The following is a 21,417-nucleotide window of genomic DNA, read 5'->3' on the forward strand; positions in this document are numbered from 1 at the left end:
AGACAGAGGGAGGAGGGGGAGCTTAGGATGAGCCCATGCTGGGGTAGCGGGGTGGAAGAACAGAACTGTGGGGTGCTGCCTACCTCCGTGGGGAGCCAGGTCTCGTGGGTGCACTGCAGGGGGTGGGCAGTAGCTTCCCTTTCTCCACCCGGGCTCTTCGGGCGGCATCCTCAGCACTTCCCACCTCTCTCCTCTCACCTGCCATTCCAGTGGCAGCTACGCCACCACCGGTGCCACTCACCCCTTGGCTGGGGCCCTTCCGGACTCACCAGATGCAGGGACTGTAACGATGGGGCTTTCTTCGCTCTGGGGGTGCTGGTGTGTGATGCCGGGCCAGGCGTGGGGGACTGCAGCTGCTCCACACTGTAGCTGCGGGCCTTGCCCAGCTGGGGCCTGGTGCTGTGGCCCAGGGCCAGGAAGAGCTTTTTCAGCCCCAGGGTGGAGGCCAGGCTGCTGCTGCTTTTCTTGCTCCTGTCAGAAGGGGCAGTGGAGGGTGGGCCAGGTCCTGCGCTGACTCCCGGGAGTGCTCTGAAATGCAAGGGTGGACTTGAAGCAGGCAGGACACGGCTGGGGGGCAGAGGCCAGGGAGGGCGGCTCCTCAGCATCCTGGGGGCCCCAGGAGAGCCAGCACCCGTGCCCTGTGGAGGACGTGAGAGCCGGCTACGGAAAGGCTGAGAGGAGGTTGGGGGGTGCTCTGCATGGGCAGATTTGAGGGAGGAGAGCTCAGACAAGACCCCAGACATCACACCCAACTATGCGCTCACCCACCCACTTGTCCCATTTATTATTTCTTCAGAGCTTCTGTAACTTCTAGAAACGACAGGGGTACATGGTACACAAGACTGACAAGGTCCTTACTCTCAGACTAGTAAACGAAGGAGAAGAACCAACAGCAAGTATTGAGAAGTGTCAAGCAGAGAGGGACAGGGTGGCCAGCTCTTTCCGAGAAGACGGCGTCTAGGCTGGGAGCTGCTCGGTAAGGGGGAGCCGTCCTGCCGAGGCCGGAGGTGAGCACCCTGGGCGGGCGGAGGCAGCAGTGGTGCCACGGCTCCAGGGCAGGAAGAGGCTCCGTGCTTTCCAGAGCACGAGGGGGCCAGGCCACGAGCACGGGGACGGAGCGAGCAGGGGGTCAGAGGTACCGGGTGAGGCCAGGCAAGAGGGCTGGATGACACGGAGCACAGAGGCCAAGGTAAGGGGCTCGGACTCTACTCCAAGTGGGAGAAAAAAACCATTGGGGGTTTTCAGCAGGAGAAATGACATTATTTAATGGCAGTTTCGAAAAGGTGGCTTTGGCTGCTGTGCCGAGAAGCAAGTATAGGAGCAACAGTGCGGGCAGAGAGCAGCCGGGGCTGCTGGAGCTGTCAGAAAGAGGTCATGCAGCTCAGACCAGGAGAAAGGCGGCAGGGGAGGGGGGGGCAGTGGTGCAGAGCTGGAGGGGACATGCCGGGGGTCAGCACCGTGTGGATGGCGTGCTTGCCGGGACGAGGGCCTGGGGAAGCGGTGGCGTCAGGGGCCTCTCAGACACCCTCGTGGAGAAGTCAGGGGAAGCCAGGTGTATGGGTCTGGGGTTCTGAGGAGCACGCAGCACCGGAGACGGACATTTGGCTCTCGGTGTCACCAGGAATGGTGTGTGGTGTGGAGAAGAACGTCATGGCCACAGTACTGGCTCACCAAGGCTTTGGGGACTTAGAGTGAGGACTCAGAGCCTCGGCGTGGAAGGACAGAACGAATGGAAAGATGAACGCCAGGCTCGTTTCCAAGCCCTGAGTCAGCAACGAGCCGTCTCAGGCAGCCCCATCCTGGGAGCACCGTGAGGGTCGGGACTGTCCAGTCAGCTGTGCCCAGCACAGTACCTGGAGCTTGCGGCTTGGGGAACGAGCCAGCACATACATCAGACTGAAAGTGGCTGGGAAAGGAGTATTAAGGTGCATGCTCGGGATAAGTCTAGGAGCCCTCTAAGGATTTGGGAGTAGTGAAGTTAGTCAGGCCAGGGAGGGGGTCTCTTTCTCCACCCAGCACCCCAGCCCCCCCACCTCTGCAGTCAGGGCTCTTGCTCCTGTCACTCACCGGGATGACACCTGCTCTCCAGAACTCATCTCTGGCCTCTGCAGGCCTTCCTCTGGTTCCCGGCTGAACTCTGGCTCCTCTGAGGCCAGGGACAGGGTGGTGCTCATGGGGCTGACAGTGCCAACAGCTGCTGGGCCGAGAACGCCCTGGACTCCTCCTGCAACAACCACAGCCCTCCCGTGTCACGGAGCCATCCCCGCAGGTCATGGTCAGGAGAGGGGATGTGTCCAACAAGAGAGGCAGGAGAACCAGAGGAAGCTGGAAAGAGGCGGGAGGCCCAGGAGAGCAGTGGAGGCAGTGGTGAGACCCCCACACAGCAGGACGGGAATGAGGGGTCTTGTTTACTGCTGGAACCCATCAGCCCCAGTGCAGCAACTGGTACCCAGTCGGTGGTTAATAAATGTCGGTACAACGAAGGGGCTGCCGGTGATAAGTCACGTCCCTCCTATATCAAGAGACATCGTTGGGAAAGGGGAACTTTTGTGTTCATGGGATGAAAACCAGTCTTGGTGGCTGCGATGTCTCACAGCTCCAACGACAGGCACCATTCTCGGAGCATGGATGAGGTGCTCGGCAATGAATCAAACCCTCTACAGAGATGATGTCATGGGTTCCTAGGAGACAGGCTCTCCTATTACCCCAGGTTACAGAGGAGGGACCTGCAGCACAGAGGGCTGACGTGGTGTGGTGAGGACCTCCTGGCTAACAAGAGGAGGAATCTGAGGAGGTGAGGGCCAGGCTACCGGAAAGGCCGCGGCTGGTGGAATAGAAGCTCCTCGGGAAGTGGCTAGGGGCAGCTGGCAGCCGGCCTAGAGCCCACCCCACAGAAGAAACCACACCTTAGAACAGCTCAGGGTAGTGCCTGCTTTCTCAAGGCTCCCGTCAGCAAGGGAGGGAGAGGGAAAATGTCTGTGCCCCCATGTGCAGTGGAAGGGGTGGTCAACACACCAGGGGGAGGGTGCTTGCCACCACATCTTCAGTAAGGTCAGCGAGGTCTACCAGCTCTCTGACCTTCTCCACTGTGTTTCCACGCCCTGCATCCCTCTCAAGCCACCCCAACTCCAGGGCTGTCACAGTCGTGGACACATGAAGGCAAGGGTATGTGGGGCAGACCCCACATCTCTGCCTAAGAGTGAATGGCCGAGCTGCTCCCCTGAGATCACAGCATCAGGGATCAGAGCCTATGACCGCTGATGCCCAGGATCGGCCCACAATATAAGGATCTCTTCCAAGGGCAGAGGTGATGCCCTACGCCCTTCTGCAGCCCTTCCTGCTGAAACCTATGAGCCTGCCCGGAGGGCTGGGGGTCTGGGAAGGCTCTGCCCGCTGGTCACTGTGTCCTCTGGACAGCATGTCTGCCTGGCTACAGAAGGCCTCCAGGGCAGGACTCCTGCTGAATTCATTCACTTATGCATTCCCCACAGTGCCTGGTACGGTGCCTGGCATGTAAGAGGTACTCAATCAGCATTGAATGAATGAATGAGGGAATGAATGAAATGAAGATGTTGAAGGAAAGGGCCTCGACCATGTGATTATAGGCATTGACTGCTCTAAGCAAATAGTAAATCTAGCAGGGTTGCACCATTCCTGCTCTGTTGGTAGTAAAACTCGCTTCAAGTCCGGGCCTCTGGCCGCCACAGAGTTTGGTGCTTCTGTACACACCTCAGGGTCCCCTGCAATCAGCACCCCCTCCCTGCCTTCTGCCTCCCCCAGCAGGAGTTGGCTAATCTGTGTCCAGGCTGATGATGAGTCTTACACCCAACCCCCAGACGCCACAGCTTCCGGAACACCTGACGCTGCTCTGAAGTGCTGGGAGTGGGCACAGCTCTATGTCATCAATTCAGATAAAAGGTAAGGAAGGACTCAGAGCTTGGCCTGGGATCTCTGCTTACCATTGTCACTGTGGTTCTCCGGGGGCGGCTCCTGGCTGCGGGGGCCCTCCTGCACCCTGCCCTGGTGGCTGGCCCCTCCGCAGGGCTCCTGCAGCCCCGGAGGCATACTATTGTTGCAGTTGTTGGTGGACAGGGCCAGCAGGGGGTGTCTGACTGGAGGGCCGTTGGGCTGGGTCTGTGCCGGGGAGAGCTCACAGGTCCTGGGAACTACACTTCTTGAAGGAGGCAGAGGGGGGTCCACAGGTTCTCCTTGCTCACCCAGACTGCGGGGTCCAGCCAGGCCTGCCTTCCTGTGAGACCCCGGTGAGGTGGTTTTCCTTGAAGATGGAGGGGTTGGCACCCAGCCTTCATGGCAGAGGAAAGAGGTTGGCTGCTGGGCCTGGTGCAGGGCAGAGGGCTCTGTGGAGCTCTGTTGCAGGGGGGGAGCAGAGGCTGTCTCCAGAGACTCATGGCTTCCTGCATCCTGGGCTTGTCTGCCTGGCCCAGAGGACCCCAGCTTCATGGAAGAGGCCAGGGCATAGGCGGTCCTGCTCAGAGCCTGGGAATCCACCTGGTGGACCCAGTGATTTCCCAGCCCTGGTCCAAGCTGCCACTGGGACCCCAGGGAAGCCCTTTTAGATTCCAGGACAGGAGGCTTAGCAAAACCATCTTCTCCGGGAAACAGAGTCTCCTCAGGCACATGTCCTCTGCCTTCTTTCACCTCGGGGGCACCCTCCACAGCATCAACCCCGGGTAGGTGGTGCGGGGCCTGAGGGCTCCCGGGCAGCTCCGACTCGGCCTTCCAGAACCACCTGGGGCCTTCTCGAGGCCTGGAGGCCCGCAGACGGGGGCTGTTGCCTCGGGCCGGTCCCCGCGGCCTGCCAGGCTGAGAGGCCGCGGCCTCCTCACTGTCGGTCCTGCAGCCGTCGGAGGTGTCCGTGCTGTCCAGCGCAGAGTCCGCCTCCTCGGGGCGCCCGGAGTCTCCGATGTGCGTTTCCCGGATCCATTCCGTGTGGCACCCCGGCTCGGCAGGGACGTGCCTGCAGGGGGGGCTCGGGCCCCGAAAGCTAAGGGGCTCCGCCAGCACCCCCTGCACCCCACAGGCAGCTTCGCGCTCCGGGAGGGCCCTGGGCTCCGGGCCCGCCTTCCCCGCAGCGGCGCGGCGCGCGTCGATGCAGCCGCCGCAGGCTCGGCACTTTCTGTCGCTGCCCCGCGCGGGCGGCGGCGCCGGGAAGCCCTTCGGCTCCGGCCGGCCCACCAGCCGGTAGGGCGCCCCTTCGCCGGCGTCGGTGCGCGCGAAGCCCCCGTGGATGTAGCGGGCCAGGTCGGGCTTGGAGCGCAGCGGGCCCTGAGCCGCCGCCCGCAGCGCGCAGCTCCGCGCCTGGCGCTGGCGCTGCTGCAGCCGCTCCAGGTAGCGCGACTCGGCGTCGCAGGCAGACTCGTCCTCAAAGCGCACGCGGGACGGGGAGGCGCCCCGCTTCGGCCACTGCCCGCTGCTGGACTCCCCGCTGGAGGAGTCACTCGTGTTCCCGTTCTGCGGGGTGTCTCTGCAGGCAAAGGGCATCCTCGAGTCCAGGACGGGGCTTCTCCGGCCGTCTCTGATGGGGACACAGGGGGAGACAGGTCACAGACAGCAGGTACCATGGGGTACAGCTCCGTGATAACTACAGCTGCAAAGTTACCCCACATCAGGTTCCCGGGGGGTCAGGCAGCACACCGGAGTAGCTTCCAAGCCCATCTTGATCCTGAGACCCAGCACTAAAAAAATCAATAGGCGCTTCTTTGCTTTTGGCTTTCCTTCCGTGGCCTGGCTCAGCCTGCTTCGGAGTGAAACATTATATTGAACAGAGAACGTACAGAAGGATGAGAGCAAAATCCTCATAGTGGGGTGTGTGTGTGTGCGTGCACACGCGTGCGTGTCTATGTGTGTGTGCACACACACTTAGGAAGTGAGCCTGGCATTCACGGGCATCTGGTAGGGATGCATTGTCCCAATGCTGTATTTGCTATAAAGGTTTAATGGGAAGAGTGAATTATAAGTCTCTACAGAGACTGTGCGAGACCTGAAGTCAGGTTTCTAAGCATTCTTGCCCCCAAAAGTGTCTGCTCAGGGTTCCTAATCATCGTGCTCAGACAAAATTTAGATAGAATGCCACCACCATTTCTCCTTGGACCTGGCATCTTGTCTATTCCGGAACCCACCTTTTGCACCTGCCCTCCTCAGCCCATCACACAAACTCTGAAAAGCTGTGAGGTCAAGGACTGTGCTAGGAAGAGTCATCCTGTCACCAGCCTTTGCTCTGGGAGACACTGGTCAAGTCCTGCTCAGCTCAAGAAAACACCCGCTTAAATCACACACCAGGGCTGCCTGGAGCCAGGAACTTGAGTTTCCCGGCATTTGCTATCAAAGGCTACCTAAGTAAGGACTGTACGTTCCCTTCCTTTTCCCTGCAGTGGCGTCCCCATCAGTCTACGGCTCAGTGTTTGGCATTCACACCATTTCTCTCATTCATCGCTCCTCTGTCACTCACACTGGACCCCTGCCTCTTACCCAGCCTCCCTGCCTCCTGTCTGCTGGTCCTCCTGGAGCACAGCTTTGCCACACCGTCCCCCAAGGGGACACAGGATCCAGCTCACAGTCTTTACGGTAAAAACACAGGCCCTCCACCTTCCTCACTGTTTTCCTCCCCAGCTCTGCCCCCCACCACCCACTTATGGAGCCCCCAGGCTTTCTACCTCGTCTACCTCATGCAGCCCTCTTGCCCCATTTTCTGGAGTCTTTTTTCTTAACCTGCCTGCATTTGAATCCTATCTATTAAATGTTTCCTGTTGTACAGACATCCCATGCGTGATGGTTAATTTTACACATCAGTTTGATTGGTACCACGGTGCCCAGCTACTTGGATGTTTTTGTGGAGACATTTTTTGGTGAAAGTTAACATTTAGATGGGTGGGCTTTGAATAAAGCCGATTACCCTCCACAATGTGGCTGACCTCGGCCAACCCGTTGAAGCCCTTAGCAGTACAAATACTGATCTTCCCTGAGCAAGAGGGAGTTCTGCCAAGAGACAGCCTTTCGATTGGAGTTGCTACTCTTTCCTGAGTCTGAAGCCTGCCAGCCTACCCTGAAGATTTTGGACTTATCATGATCACAAGAGTCAATTCCTTAAAATAAATCTCTCTCTACACACACACAGACACACACAGACACACACACACACACACACACACACACACACACACACACACATCCTATTGATTCTTCCTCTGAAGAAACCTGACTAATGTACCGTGACAATATCTCCTCCTCTGAACACCTGTACCACTCATTTGTCATCACAGACCCACAGGCTGTCAGTGCGGGACGGCACTGCCATGACCACGTGGTCCCTCCTCATTCCTGGGAAGGAGAGGCCACCGAAGACCGGTTCCCAGGCTGACCCGTACCTGAGCGGCTGCAAAGGCAGGCTGTGGATATTTTTTCTCCCTCAGCCGGAGCCACAAAAATAGAAGTAGACACTGACCATGCTGGTGGTCCAGTCCTACCTGGAGACAGGAGCCTGGGTTTTGGAGGCCTGCGACTTCTTTCCCATTGCCCAGAAGTGCGACCATAGACGCAATTATCTATACTGGTACCTCTCCTGTGTTACGTTACTGTTTGTCGTCCTCAAAGCGTCTACGAAGCCTTCCCTAACCTTACCTCCCCCTTCCCCACCCCTCCCATCTCCCCAAGGAGAGAAGCAAACTCTTCTCCAGTAGCATACGGTACACAGCCCAATTTGCTCAAGCTGCCCGGCCACTCCAACAACTTATTATAATGAAACGTATGTTGGTGATTAGTGGATTTACTAACCCTTCTTCTAATTGGATGCTTCAGAGATTCTGGAAGAAGGCTGTCAATGCTTTCAAAAAGGCTGCCTTAACGTGAGCTCCTCCTTCACCAACTTTACAGCTGCCCAACAGGACAAAGATGGTTATACAATGAAAAGGAAAGGAGTTCAGATAACAGCAGGAAGAAACCATACACGCCTCACAATTACTATTAAAGCATGCCAGCCAGTGGGGAGAGGGCCCTCTACACAGACATAGCCTTTACTGGGCTGGGCAGGTTGTCCTTCCCAGCTGTACTTTCTGTAGGAATAAATGGCATTGCCTGTCATGACCTGTGCCCTGGAGATGTCACTGGCCATTCCTAACCATCCTCTGTCTCTGGGCCTTGACAGCAAAGCCACTGACTAGCCTCATAGTCCTGATGGATTGGAATGGTCTGGATTGCTGAGGGTGTGGGATATGATGGTGGAAAGCCTACCAGGCGGTGGTCTGAGAGGTCAGAGTTAAATTGTTCAAGACCGATTCTCTTCAAAGTTCCATGGGAATCAGCTATGGCTGAGAGCTGCAGGCGCTCCTCACCCATGCCACGTCGGACAGACTACAAGCTCAAACCTTGGACTCCAGGCCTCTGGTCATACAGGCCTGCTGGTCACCTGTTAATGCCGAGCGGGCAGAATAAAGCTCCAGCCAAGGTCCTGCCATGCCATACTATAGGAGGGGGGAGCACTTCCTAAATCGTGCAGCTTAAAGGGCCACAGGGCAGGCACTGGAGGCCTCCCTGGAGGCTGAGGCTAGGTGTTGGCTAAATATTTACCTGCGCTAGGATGCATAGGCGATGGGGGCCTGCACATCTGCTGCTAATCCCGACTCCAGTACTTTCAATGAGCACTGCTCCAGGTGGAACTTTTTTAAAGAACTACTGCGAAGCAAGTGGATCTGCTGCTGTGAGACCTGAGCGGGGCCTGTGCTTAAAAGGGCTGCCTTGAGGACCACGGCGGAGTTGTCAGTCGTCCTCTTTTCTGGGGCTCACATTCACATGGGGCCGATTTACTCATTAGGCACAACAGCCCCAGCGCCTATGGGCCACGATACTTCCAGGAACCCGGGAAAATGTTTTCATTTCTTTTCAAGTCAGAAGAAAACAAACTTTAAAGTCTAAGAAAACATTCTAATATATAATACCTTTAAGCCGGCATAGTAGGAAACTATAATTTTTAATCTTTTTTATGGAGGAAGGCAGGGAAGGCCAGAGTACCATCAGCCTTCTTGGAGAGGATTCCATCTGGCCCAACACCTGGAGGTAAACGGCCTCCATAGGAAGGCCCATTTCTAGAGGCCCACTTCCTACAACAGAGCGGTCCTAACCACACAATCAATGCAACCTACACAAGCTCTATGGTCTTAACACAGCCACTCCCTGACTCAGGACAAGAGCACTCATGGTGCCTACCCCGCCCCCCGGGCCCTGCATCTTGCTGGCGTGTTCTGCCCTCCTGGTGTTAGGAATACCAATCTCGGTGTGCCTGTCCCCCAAATGGCAAGAGCCTGTGTTTCCAGGAGCTGCTTGATTTCTACATTGATTTGCTTCCAGAAAACACAGCTACTGCTACCTCTTTACCTCCCGGAAAAGCCTGTCTGCTTGGGCCTGCCCCGCCACCTCCAGCCAGACCTAGGGTAGAGAGGGCCTTCTGGAGACTGCTCTGCCTGCCCCCACTCTTCCATCCATCTACCATGCTGCTCTTCGCAGGGAGGGATGCCCCTGGGCTGAGGGCGGGGGGCGGGCAGCAGTGCGGGGGCGCCCCTGCATCTGACTCAGGCCTGGGGCCCGTGCTGCATCTCCGTGTTAATTCAGCACGGCTCTCCAGGGTGATCTGACAAGCGTAACCTTTAGAAGCATCTGCAGCAAGCCATCTGGCGTTGATTTTTCAGCTGCACCCTCTGAGGAGTCACCAGCGCTGCCAAGTTGAAGTAATTCTTTTCTGGACACGGCAGCTGTTAAAGTGGGTCACCTTGCAATTCTACGGCATTTCCACAGCCAGGGACAGCCTGACAAAAGGGAACGTACTTTAAGGTTAGTGACTGGGGTTGTTGTGAGCTGCTCGTGGCATCGGGGGAACAGAAGGTGTCCAAGAGGACTTTTACGCAGTCACCTCTGTGTCGCAAATCATCCTCTTGACCATTTTGTGGCTACAAAACCCAGCCTAAGGATCTCTAGGAAGTGGAACGGAGGGCTCCGTGAAACTCTAAGGCTCTGGGTGCCACGTACACGCAGGGAAGAATAGTTCGGATGTTTCAAAGAAGCCATGCCCATTCCTAACTCATGCCCCCCAAGGGGAGGGAGACAAGGCACAGGTGGAGAAATAAAAGGGTGGCCTCTTTGGCACTGCTTGCCAGGATTTAGGATCTCCCGAGCCCCTCTCCTAGGGGTCACAATGACACTGAACCCAGAGGCAGGCCTCAGCCCTCTGCTCATGCTGGAGTCATCTCAAGTCCTCGGCCTTCAGTGAGCGGGCTCAGCGTTCGCCATCAAAGAGCATATGGCCCAGTTCCACTGAGAATCCTCACTCCCTCTAGTACCACATGGTGATGGAAACCAGCACGGCCAGCGTACCCATCATGGTGACCAAAGCACAGGCTTTGTCCACAGCACAGATGTGCTGGTTTGGGGCTGGCCCAATTTGGTACGGCCTGGCAGCTCCGAGTCCGGCCCACCTAGGTGCCCCGGCTCTGGCATGTGAGCGCCACGTGTAAGTGGTTCCTGGAGGGGCACAGCGCATGGAATGGTGCGATGACGGGGATGGGAGGTCACCCCAGGAGTGGCTGCCAAGGTGAAGTGCTGGTCTGAATGTCCTTGAACTTGTTCTTTGCCCGTCTCTTCATGTCTAGTGGGCTCACCCCCACCCATGGCCCTAGCATCGTGAAAGCAGGCAGGTGCCCAAATCTGCCCTTCTGACCTCTCTCCTCCTCTACCCATCCCGTGTCCGAATGCCTGCTAAGCATTTCCAGGGCGGGTTCCACCGGCCACCCCCTCCAAAGCCTGACCCTGCACCCAGACTTCACCCCTTGGCTAAGGTGCCTCTAAACCTTCAAACACCAGTCAGACCCCGGGCTCCATCCTGGATGCGTCCCATTCTCATACTTCCCACATGTAGTGACCTAAACGATTACTGCTAAGACAGCACTCGCACAGGGCCCAGTGCTGCACACCTGACACGTGCGACTTCATATAACCCTCACGACAACCCCGTGAGACTGGCACTATGACAAGTCCCATTTTGCAGATGACGAAACTGAGGCACAGAGGCTTTCCTAAAGGCATATAGCCAGTAAGCGGCAGAGCCTGAATTCAGACCCAGGGGTCTGGTTCCAGAGTCTTAACCAGGCTAACTTCTCTGCTGCCTCAGGAAACCTGCCTGCTTCTGGCTCTTGGCAAACCCTTGTCTCCACAGCCTCCTCCCTGTCACAGCTCAGCAGGACCCCAGTGCAGCCCTGTCACTGCCCCAGGCCCCCAGATCCAACACAGCCCTGCGGCCAGAATGGTTTTACTGAGATCCCCTTCCGCTCCTCCTAGCTATTCCTGGAGACATCCGAACTGCCCAGGTGGCCAGGAGGCCTCCTTGACGGGCCTCCACTGAGCTCTCTGGCCTTCGAGCCACTCTCTCCCTCCCCGACGACCGCGACCATGGTGTTTCTGCTCAGGGTTTCTGCCCTGGGGTGCTCACCCCGGCCTCGGGCATGTGTCCAGTGAGGGTCTACACGTCCGTCAACCCCAACTTGGTAGCCCCTTGAGCCCCTGCTGTCCTTCCCAGATGGAGGTATGGGTTTCCTGCCCTCCACGCATCTCTCCTCTCCTACACCACGGTCCGCAGGACTGTACTGATATGTGTGCCCGTCCTTCTCCCTGGAGACCGTGACATCTGTCCCCTTAGGGAGCTTGGATTCTGTGTCATTCACCCTTGACGACCAATGTTTGACACTCGACACTCGGTCAAGGTGTGTTGGCGGACTAAATGAATTAAATCAAATGCCTAACATGGGAACCACACGCATAGACCAAGGAAGGCGCGAGCAGCAGCCTTTTGGCTAGATTCCACCTCTCCTCCCTGCCACAGCCCTCCTAGGCCAGCCTGGCCGGGGCCCCACTCACCGGCTGCCCTGGGCAATGGCAGGCACGATCTCATGGCTGGCACGGAGGGGCCGGGTTCTGGCCTTCATGCGGGCACGCTGCAGCAGATGCTTGGCTTCCTCGTGCCTGGGGCTCAGCACAGACTCCGGCTTGGGACCAAAGGTCCTGCAGGGTAGCACACGGGCCAGAGCAGGCGGGGGAGGGATTAGAAGAAAATAACACGGATTAGAAGGGCTTTAACAGCACTGAGCTTGGCTGTGCCAGAAAAGGCCCTGCATGTGCAGCCCCTTCCTTGTCCAGCTCCCACCCAGAGGGCACTGGCCCAGGGCCCAGGGCCCGGGGTCTGGGCAATGACCCTGAGTGTCTCTGGACATGGCCGGGGAGCTGGCCCACCTTGGACATCTGCTCAGGGACTGGAGGCAGAGATCCCAGGAGGATCTAAGAAGGGCAGGGGAATCTCCAGATTATTCTATTGTTCCTTCCCTGGGCAGGGAACGGGAGTTATCCGGGAGGACGGGGGAAGGGCCTGGCGTTGTTGGACTGGGCCTGTGCCCAGCCAGATGGTCTTTACACACATCACCTCCCTCTCTCCTTCTGCCTCTCTTTGCACCCACACGTACCCATGCAAGCCCCCACCACAGACGCGAGGAGTCAGGCCTAGCCCGTCACATTCTGCTCCTTGGGGGGAATGACATTTCTATAAATCCTGGTGCTTGCTTGCCTCAGTCCCCATCCAAACCCGTCAGGCATCGGCTCAGGGCTGAGAAAAATTAGGCTGGACCCACACCAAGTCAGGGTGGCATGATTTTCATAATAATAAGGGTCCTCTACCAGCTCTCCCCACCTACCAGAAGTACGGCCTCCCCGGCCGGTCCAGAGCTGCAGCCCCTTTTCAAAGCAGTCCAGCAGACAGTGACATACAGCCCATGCCAGGGTACAGAATAAGGGCAGACCCACAACCTCCCACTGACAAGCCATTTCTCTCCACCGAGCTCCCTCTGCCCAGCCAGGCTGGCCCAGGGCAGGTGTGCTCTCCGCTTGACAGATGAGGGTGTTCCGGGGCAGACAGGAACATTTGGCACATTGCTCAAGGTCGAACATCAGTGGAGAGCAACGCAGACGATCACCAGCCCCACTGCCTCCGGTCTCCTTCCCACACCCTCTGTGTCCTCCTTCCTCCCGTCCCTGGATCCCAGCACAGGCTGAGAACGTTTGCAGCTGGAGTCACGCTCTTTGATGTGGCCTCGGCAGCACCCCCGGCTGCTCCTGTCTTCACTGTCACATACATCAGGCTGTCCTCACCAGGGAGAGTCCACAAAAAGAGAATCCAGGCAGGTAGAGGCTCAGCCAGGCCTAGATCTCAGACGGTAGCCCCCCAAATCCCTTGTCTCACTTATCTCATGGGTGACCCAAAAAAGGGGCCTGGCTGGGGGAAGGTACCAAGCAGTTTCCTGGATGACAGATGACCGATGTGGGTGGGAAATGGCATAACTCTGGGGCCTCCTTGGGACCTCCTTGGACAAGCTTGGGCAGCCTGTGGTTCTTTCTTTTTTCTCTTTTCTTTCCTATTCTTTTCCCTTCTTGCTTGCTTTGGTCTTTCTTTCTTTGTTGTTCATGCTTTGCACCTAACCTTGTTTTGGGGCCTAAGGGGAAAAAAAAAAAAAACTGCTAGAATAAAGGCACCATCTGTGCACATGAACCCTGGCAAGGCCCAGGCACAGTTTTGGAACCAGGAGGGTTTACTGGAGTGACGTGAGAGTGAATCTCCAGGCCTGTGGCCCTGTGAAGCCTCTTTTGGCAGGAGAGTCCTCGCTTTGCACAGCTTCCCAAGCCGGCAGCTCCTCCAACGCTCTGCTGAGAGCAGCTGTGCTCCCTGGGGCTCCTGCTCCAACAGCAGAGATAATGAGGTTACCAGCCCAAGAGACGCCCCTGCAGCCACGGGCCCCTGGCTGCTGGCCTGCACACTCGGAGCCTTCCGGTGACAGCTGTGGTTCCCCGGCTGTCGGAGGGCATTTGTCACAAGACCTGGTGGGCAGGCAGGAGGGCCCCCAGGCAGCTGGCCAGATGCTGCCAGGACCAGCCTTGCCCCCAGGCTTTTAAGCCATTTTCCAGCTTTGCTGTTTCCTTTCTGCTCCCTCTACTTGGAGCTGTTAATTCTTTTCTGTTTTTTTTGTTTTTTTTTTTTTTTTGGTTTTTTTCGTCAGCTGCCCTGCTTTGGTTCCTGGCAGACAAAGCTGCTTTCTCCACTGATTAGAAGAGTAAGGCTGTTGAGGTTCCTGAAGGCATCCGTGCTGTAACAAGCTGAGCAGGGAGGGAGTGGCAGCCGCCTTCACAGACGGCAGTCAAGGTCGGCGTCAAGGTCAGTGGGGCAGGCACGCCTGGCCTTGAGCGGCCCTATGGAGGGGAAGGCACTCTTTCTCCTGGGAGGTGGGGGCCAGCGGCTTCAGTGCCAGGGGACGCTGAGCCTCTCCCAGCCTAACCGGCGCCCGGGACCATCGCCGCATCGTGCCTCGTCTCCCCAAGGGGTGCCGGCCCCGCCAGGCAGACGGGTTCAGCCTCTTCCATCCAAGCGAGGCTTTCCAGCCTAACCTGGCCCTGGCCTCTGCCAGGGGCACACAGCCCGAGAGCCAACCCCTTCCCATCACGGACTATCCCTCACCATCTTGGCTCCCACATTTGTGGGAATGTCCTGGAAGGGCGGCGGCAGGCAGTGCCTGGCTAGGCCGAGGCAATTCCATCTCAGAACAGACGGCAGTGCTACTCTCCTGAGAGCCTGCAGGGCTGGGACTCATTAGCTCAGCGAGTAGGGCACGGGGATAAAATGGTGGAGCGCTGCTCCTTCCTGGGCCTTCGTGTCCCCATCTGTAACCAGGGGGAGTTGGATAGGGGCGCAGACTCACACTGCCACCCTGGGAGTCCAGGTCTTGGCCAGGTAGTCTGCAGTTCCACACGCTGGGTGGGGGATTTTGAGATGCTCCCCCGGGGAGGTCACATCATGGATGTTTAGTCGCCAAGGAGCAGCGACACCTACAAGGAACTAATTGTTGGGGACAACCAGAGCACCCCGGGAGCATTCTGGCCTTTCCCTCTGCTCCTCCAACTACCAGTGTCCCAAGCTGACTTCAAGGACAAAGGTAGCATGTGTCCCCATCTGGCCTGTCCCTCTAAGCCAGTTTCCTGGTGGAGAGACAGGCTTAGCTCTGACCTCAGTTTCCCTTGTGGCCAGACAGGTCAAGAACTCAAGTCAGGACAGCCACCACTCCTCTCCTAGCCAAGGAGGGAGGTCTTGGAGTGGCCTTTTTCTGCAGCCATCATAATCCTGGATTAAAATAATAAGCTCCAACAGATCTGGGTCTCACCCTTTCATCCTAGGAACACGAATTAGGGAAATAATTTGGAATATAAAGAGATCTGACATTTCCCAGATTCCAGGATGCAGTGGGTAGAGGGCAATATATCGTATACAGAACATATATAAACCTTCTTGCCCAGCATTTGTTCCATCTTTGTATGTCATAAAGCTTCTAGATGACCAAGGGTCGAGCTCTGCTGCTGTTACACTGTGCGCAGTTTCCCCGAGTGAGGGGAAGAGAAAAGGTGGGCCTGAAACTGAGTCCTGACCGTGTGTGCCCTGAGGGTGGGACGCTATCTTGGGGGCATTAACATTGCAGCCTTCCTCCCCCCCGGGGCTGCAGGACACAGACAAGCTGGAGCCAGAGCGTGGGTTCCAGGTGTGGTTCTGGGGTGGTAGAACCAGGGTCTAACTGGGTCCTAATCCTGGGCTGCCCCTTACAAGTGGGTCACCCCGGCAGGTTACTTTGGGGTTACGCCTCAGTTTCCTCATCTGCCAACTAAGGGCTCAGTCGTAAGTGAGATTAATCTCCTTTTAAAAGAGCTTATCGCAGAGCCAGGTACTGGGTAAGATTCAGCGTTAGCATTCACTGTTACTACTGCTCTTATTAGTAGTGCTATTTTTTTAGGTTACTCTCCCCGTTATGAACAAAGGATGGGATCCCCAACCATGAACTGAAATCCCCGCCAAAGAGATCACCTTGCCATCGTCGTCTGCAAGGGAAGGTACGCTTGGAAGGAAAACTGGTCGGAAGCTCGAGAAGGCTCGGTGGTTTTGCTCTAGACAGCTCTCGACAGGGTTTCACAGAAGAGGCAACGTCTGTAGAATGGGGAGCCAGAGGAGCCTATCTGGTAGCACAGGGAAGCTACTGCCCCGAGAATAAAAGATACTTCTCAGCAGAGAAGGAAGAGCGGGGGTCCTTAAGAATGGCTGTAGGGTTCGCCTCTCATTGAACACCTTGACAAGGATCTGGGTGGAGGCAAGCAGTGCTTCCTTAGGATGCCAACTTATTACTGGGAGAGAGTAGAAGGGCTGGCTCTGTTCTTACCTTCTCGAAGGCTAACAAATTCCCTAGGGGGAAGCCCCTCTGGGCAGCACTGCCCAGCCTCAGTGTGCGGTGGCAGGTGCCCGAGACACCCCCAAGTAGGAGGGCGAGTGGCCGGCTCAACTCCAGAGGCCAGGAAGGAGGGCTAGGGGAAATTAGCTTCCTACAGCCTCTGCATTCACAAAGACTGGGACCACCGTGGGATTTCCATGTGTGGCGAGTATGTGAGCTGTGGTCATGATGCGGCATGAAGGTTCCAGGTGCACAAGCTGTGTGTCAAGGCTTCAAGCGTTGGCGTCCTCCCTTCCCCACGCAGGGCTTAGAACCCTAGATAATCACAGCACGGTATCGGAACACTGGTGAGTGGTTTCCTCTTTCTTTTTAAGTTTACTCTTGGTGCGGTTGGGAGTGCCAGGGGGCTTTCCTCCAGTTTTCCTTTGTGTCTGTATATCTGAGTCAGTGGCGGGATGGGGGGTGGCGGGATATGCAGGATAGGCTGGGCTCTGCCACCCTTCATTACTCCCTTACCTTGGGGTGTCCTCAGGTACCCCTACAGCCCAGAGAATCCTGGGGATATGCAAGAGCGCCTCTTCTCCCACGTTCACCCCCAGGACTCATCACACCCCCTGATCCTAGGGGCTCAGAAGATCCAGAACCTGACCAGTCAGCCACAGTGATCTCCAAAGCTTCTCACCAGCTCTGGAGCATGGGTGCCAGGCCACAGGGCACAGCAACAGCCCTGCACTGTCAAAAGTCACGGTAGTCCGACTATGGACGGCAGTGGGTGCCGCAGGAGGAAGATGGTGAACGTCTCTCCACTTCTTACTGCCCTACTTACAATCTCAATTCCAAAGCTCTCCATAAATGGGGAGCCAGGCTTCCCATCTTGTATCCTGTAGGATCCATGCATTCCACTTCAGTCTTCTCGAAAGCATTCCCGCAGGTCACCGGGGGTGTCCTGTCCTGCATCCACCCAGCTCCTGTCAAGCCCGCCTACACTCCCGTCGGCGTGCCTCTGTCAAACGTTTTCCGAGGGCCTGTTCCATGCAGCTACTTGGCAGGCACGGTTCCTAGAGATCAGATCGGCATAGTTTTTGTCCCCAAGGACCTCCAGGAGGAGACCCAGCAACAACCTCGACGGCCAAAGCTGGTGCGGGCAAAGATGGCAGTGAGCACAAAAATGGGCAATTCCCTCTGAAATCACACACAGTGGTCGGCTCACAGGACGCTCTCATGAAGAGGAGTGTGGATGGGATGGGGAAGCCTCGAGCCTCAGCTTCTGAAATGGGCATAATTCTGCCACAGGGATGGGGGAGGAATCAACAACCTAGGGAATCCTCTGAGTTTCCTTCATCATTGAGCACAGATAAAACTCAACCCCAGAGACCCCCTCCTCCGCATTTTCCCCAAAGCAGAGCAATCATTAAAGCTCTGGAGACACACTCGAGGATCTGGAGCCCTGAGCTCACACGGAAGGTCCTGATTTGAGCCAGAGCCGGCCTCCAGGGGGCGCCCTGGCACCTGCAGCCGCCCACCGCGGGGTGCTTTCAGCTCACGACTCCCTTTCGGTGCAGGGCCTGGGGTGAGGATTGCGACGATTGCCGCTGCACCTCGGGCTTCACGTGTGTTTTGCGCAAGCCGGGTTAACTCGGGATCCTAAGGAAATCTGTAATCCTGATCTGCTCTCTCAGAGCCTCAAGATAGGGAAGAGGCCGAGCTGGTCCTGGCCATTTTATGGCGTGGGGATGGGATGCCCATGGGCCGCTAAGGATGGAAGAGGGCGGAGTCAGCCCTGAGCACAGAGCCCGCTTCACTCTCCTCCCCACTCCTGTCTCCGATGGGTCCAGATCCCAGTCACCCTGTGAACATGTGGCCGACAGCACTGGCCCGTCTGCCCTCTCTGAAGTGCTTACCTCCCACGTCCTCTCCCCAAACCAGAACCCCACTCCCCAAATCATCTCAACAGTGGCTTGGGAGAGAAACAAGATTAGGCCGTGCACCCTGTCACCTCCCCTTCTTTGCCCATCCCTGAGAACAACTCGCCACACTGGGGGAGGCAGAAGACCCCCAGATCCCTAACTCGAGGCGTGGCCTGTGGGGCACAGAGAGGACAGCTGTGGCAGTGCGACATAAGGGCGAGAGCACAGGCCCCGCTGCCTGCAAATCCTGGTTCCCACACTTAGGAGCTGTATGACCCTGGAAGTCACTTAAGCTCCCCCCAGAGGGGTCTCTTTGTCAGGGAAACAGGAACAACTGCAGCAGTCAGTTACTAGGATAAAGTGAGAATGTGGGCAGAGACTTTGCACAGGCCCCGCACACAGTAGGCGCTGGCCAAGGGAAGGGCTGGCATGGACTTCCAGAGGGAAGGACCGCCCGCCGGCCGGTTCCAGCTCTCTAGGACTCCGCCTTCTCTTGCCCCTCAGTACAGGGACCACCCTGGGGTCAGGGGATGGAGGTCTCCTCTGCATTTGGCCCTCAGCATTTGGGGTCCCGGGGCACCTCTGGTGTTCCTGTAGCATCTTGGGTGTCCTACCTACAAGGCTGACTCTCCCAGTGACGACCCCCCAACAGGCTGGCCTGCGCCCCCCGTCACACAGTGACGACTGTGTCGGGCTCTGCAGTAACCATCATTTCATTAGCTTCTTGTCTGATCACGATGCAAAGCAGTCACAATTGTAGACAATTGTAACCAAATGCACGCTGGATTACCGTGGTCAAATGGATATTTGATTGCAACCCTGAAAGGCACTGATGCTGGACCTGAGTGTGAGGCAGGACCTTCTCTGCGTCACTCCCTCAGAGGAGATTGGAGGACTCCCTGCCAGAGCACGTCCTAACCCGCTGAAGGACGGCCACCAAGACGCACGGCCACCGTGTCAGAACGCGCCACTGCCCAGGGCCCTCGGCCCCTCTGTACAGACACTAAATCCCCAGGACGCTGGTCCGGTTGGCACTCCGGGATTACAGAGCTGAGAGAACCAAATGAGGAGCTCTGGCCAAGGGGGCCTCAAGACATGGCCGATGTTTCTCTCATCCTTGAACTAGATACGTTCCCTGGCCCTTCGGCCTGGGTCTCTATTCAGTGGGGGCCTGACTAGATTGCCAAGGGAGGTCAGTGGAGCACTCCAGAGGACAAAGTTTTCCCCAGGCCAGCTCTATGCTCAGATATATGCTGGGCACAGTCTTAAAACTCACTAAGACCACTTCTTTCTCCACACACACACGCACGCACACACGCCCATCACACATACACATATATGCGCACACCTACTCACCCCAGACCTGCACACACAGCCTACCTGAACCCTAATATGCTGCAGGTGGCCTGGCAGTTTAAACAACAGTCCAGAAGTCCCCATCCTGAGGCTTCTGCACAAACGCCACCTCCTCACAGGACTTGAGGGGAATGTCCCTTCCTTCACTACGGTTGAGGTTCTCCTCCTCTAAAATGGATATTTTTATTACTATCCAGTAAGCAAGTCAACACTGAGCTCTGGACAAAACATGGGGCAACGTCCCGAGTCTGGGCCTCTCTCCAGGCCTGGGGGGAAGGGTGGGAGAGGTGGTGGGCAGGAGCCCCTGCAAGAAGAGGAGGCACCATCTCACAGGACACAAGGGATGTCTGCCCCAGCTGCCTCCTCTATGGGCTCCCCAAGCAAGGAGGAGGGGACGGAGAGGAGGACAGCGCGTCACCGAGGACCAGTCCTTTCTGCCGTCACACTCCTCCATACCGTGGCCAGGTTACATGGGGACCACGCAGAGGGGAGTCAACTATGATTCCGAGTCATAAATAATGAGGGACGAAGGAGCCAGAAAGCCCCCTCTCCACCAGACCCTTGGCCAAGGCCACTGCAAAGGCCAGTAGCCAAGCACAAGCTGGCTCGCCTGAATCAGGGCAGCCCTTGATTTGTGAAAGCAGGACGGGGGGTGTCCCACCCACGTTTTCTGGAAGGCAGGTCAACTGAAGTGGAATTTATGCAGGGAGTGGCCCGGTAATGAGGAAGCAACAATGGTGACCTCTGTCCTCCACAGAAACCAGGAGACCCTCACCAAGTGATGTCACTGCACAGCTGGAGACATGGAGCCTGGTGTGCCCGGAGCCAGGAGCTCGTTGAAGACTGAGGCCAACCTCTGAGCAGGCACCAGGGGTGGCCCTCAGCCCCACGGAGCGCATATGCTGCCAGGACACTACCTAATCCGGAGAGCGGCCCCACCGCCCCGACCACCCCAGGGACGCCAGCTGCCCAGAGACCCTGGTGGAGGGGCTGCCGCAACGTCTGTGGGATGTCACGGGTGAGGTCGGAGGAGGTGAACCCCTTTACAGGAGCCAGCACACCCCCTGGGTGGGGAAGGAACCGTGGGGTAAAAACTCTGCAATCCGCGGACTTTCCCTAAGGATTTTCACAACAATTCTCTCCTGTTAGCCCCACACGGTCCTGTGAAGGGAACTGGACATATACTATTGGGGCCACCTTGAAGATCAGGAGACCGAGTCCAGGGCCGGGGAAGGGACAGCCAGGGATGCAGTGCAGGTCGTTGGCAGTGCTCTCGGCACAGTGTCCTGTGCCAGTGGTTTTGCTCAACTAGTTGTCAGGCACCCATGAGCCCTGGTGGGACTGACACCTTCTATGGGGTCTCAGATAAGAGGATCCACAGCGGCCCACCGTCCACTGGTCTGCTGGTGCAGGGTGGGGGGCGCGGTCTGCCTGCCTCTTGCTTTCTCGAGGTCTCCCACTCTTCTGGTGCTGGGGACCCCAGTGAGGAGGGCAGGAGAGGATGTGTGCACCCTGGACTCTCACCTGTTCTGGTCTGAGTCCTGCAGGGAGATGCCTGAGTCCCAGTCCACGTCCCCTGCTGGTCGCTCTAGGACACACAACAGAAGCAGAGATCAGGGCAGAGCCAGAAACTGGGCTCTCAGAGGCCACTCAATGAACACGGAGAAGGAAGTTTTCTCCAGGAGCGGCTTACTCCCGAGATAAACCCAACCCTACTCTGTGTCTCTGCCCAGAAGCGGAGGCACAGCCTGTCATGGTGACAGCTGGTGGGCACTGCCATGGGCGAAGGGACTGAGTGGGTCCTCTCAGGTGTGGGGTGAGGAGTGGAATTTTGGAGTGGGAGGAAGGAC

General features: G+C 57.2%; 1 protein-coding gene across 1 annotated transcript in view; it reads right to left on the bottom strand.

Moving 5' to 3' along the window:
* The window catches only part of KIAA1614 (KIAA1614 ortholog), a 34,683-nt gene that overhangs the window by 10,788 nt on the left and 2,478 nt on the right, over window positions 1-21,417 (bottom strand). The window contains exons 4-8 of the mRNA XM_040634505.1: window positions 21,092-21,155; window positions 11,917-12,060; window positions 3,960-5,536; window positions 2,068-2,224; window positions 270-528 (exon numbers count right to left, since the gene is read on the bottom strand). Coding sequence (XP_040490439.1) covers window positions 270-528; window positions 2,068-2,224; window positions 3,960-5,536; window positions 11,917-12,060; window positions 21,092-21,155 — 2,201 coding nt within the window. The remainder of the gene's footprint in view (window positions 1-269; window positions 529-2,067; window positions 2,225-3,959; window positions 5,537-11,916; window positions 12,061-21,091; window positions 21,156-21,417) is intronic.

This window comes from Ursus maritimus, unplaced genomic scaffold (assembly GCF_017311325.1).
Source record: "Ursus maritimus isolate PB19 unplaced genomic scaffold, ASM1731132v1 scaffold_2, whole genome shotgun sequence".
NCBI lineage: Eukaryota > Metazoa > Chordata > Mammalia > Carnivora > Ursidae > Ursus > Ursus maritimus.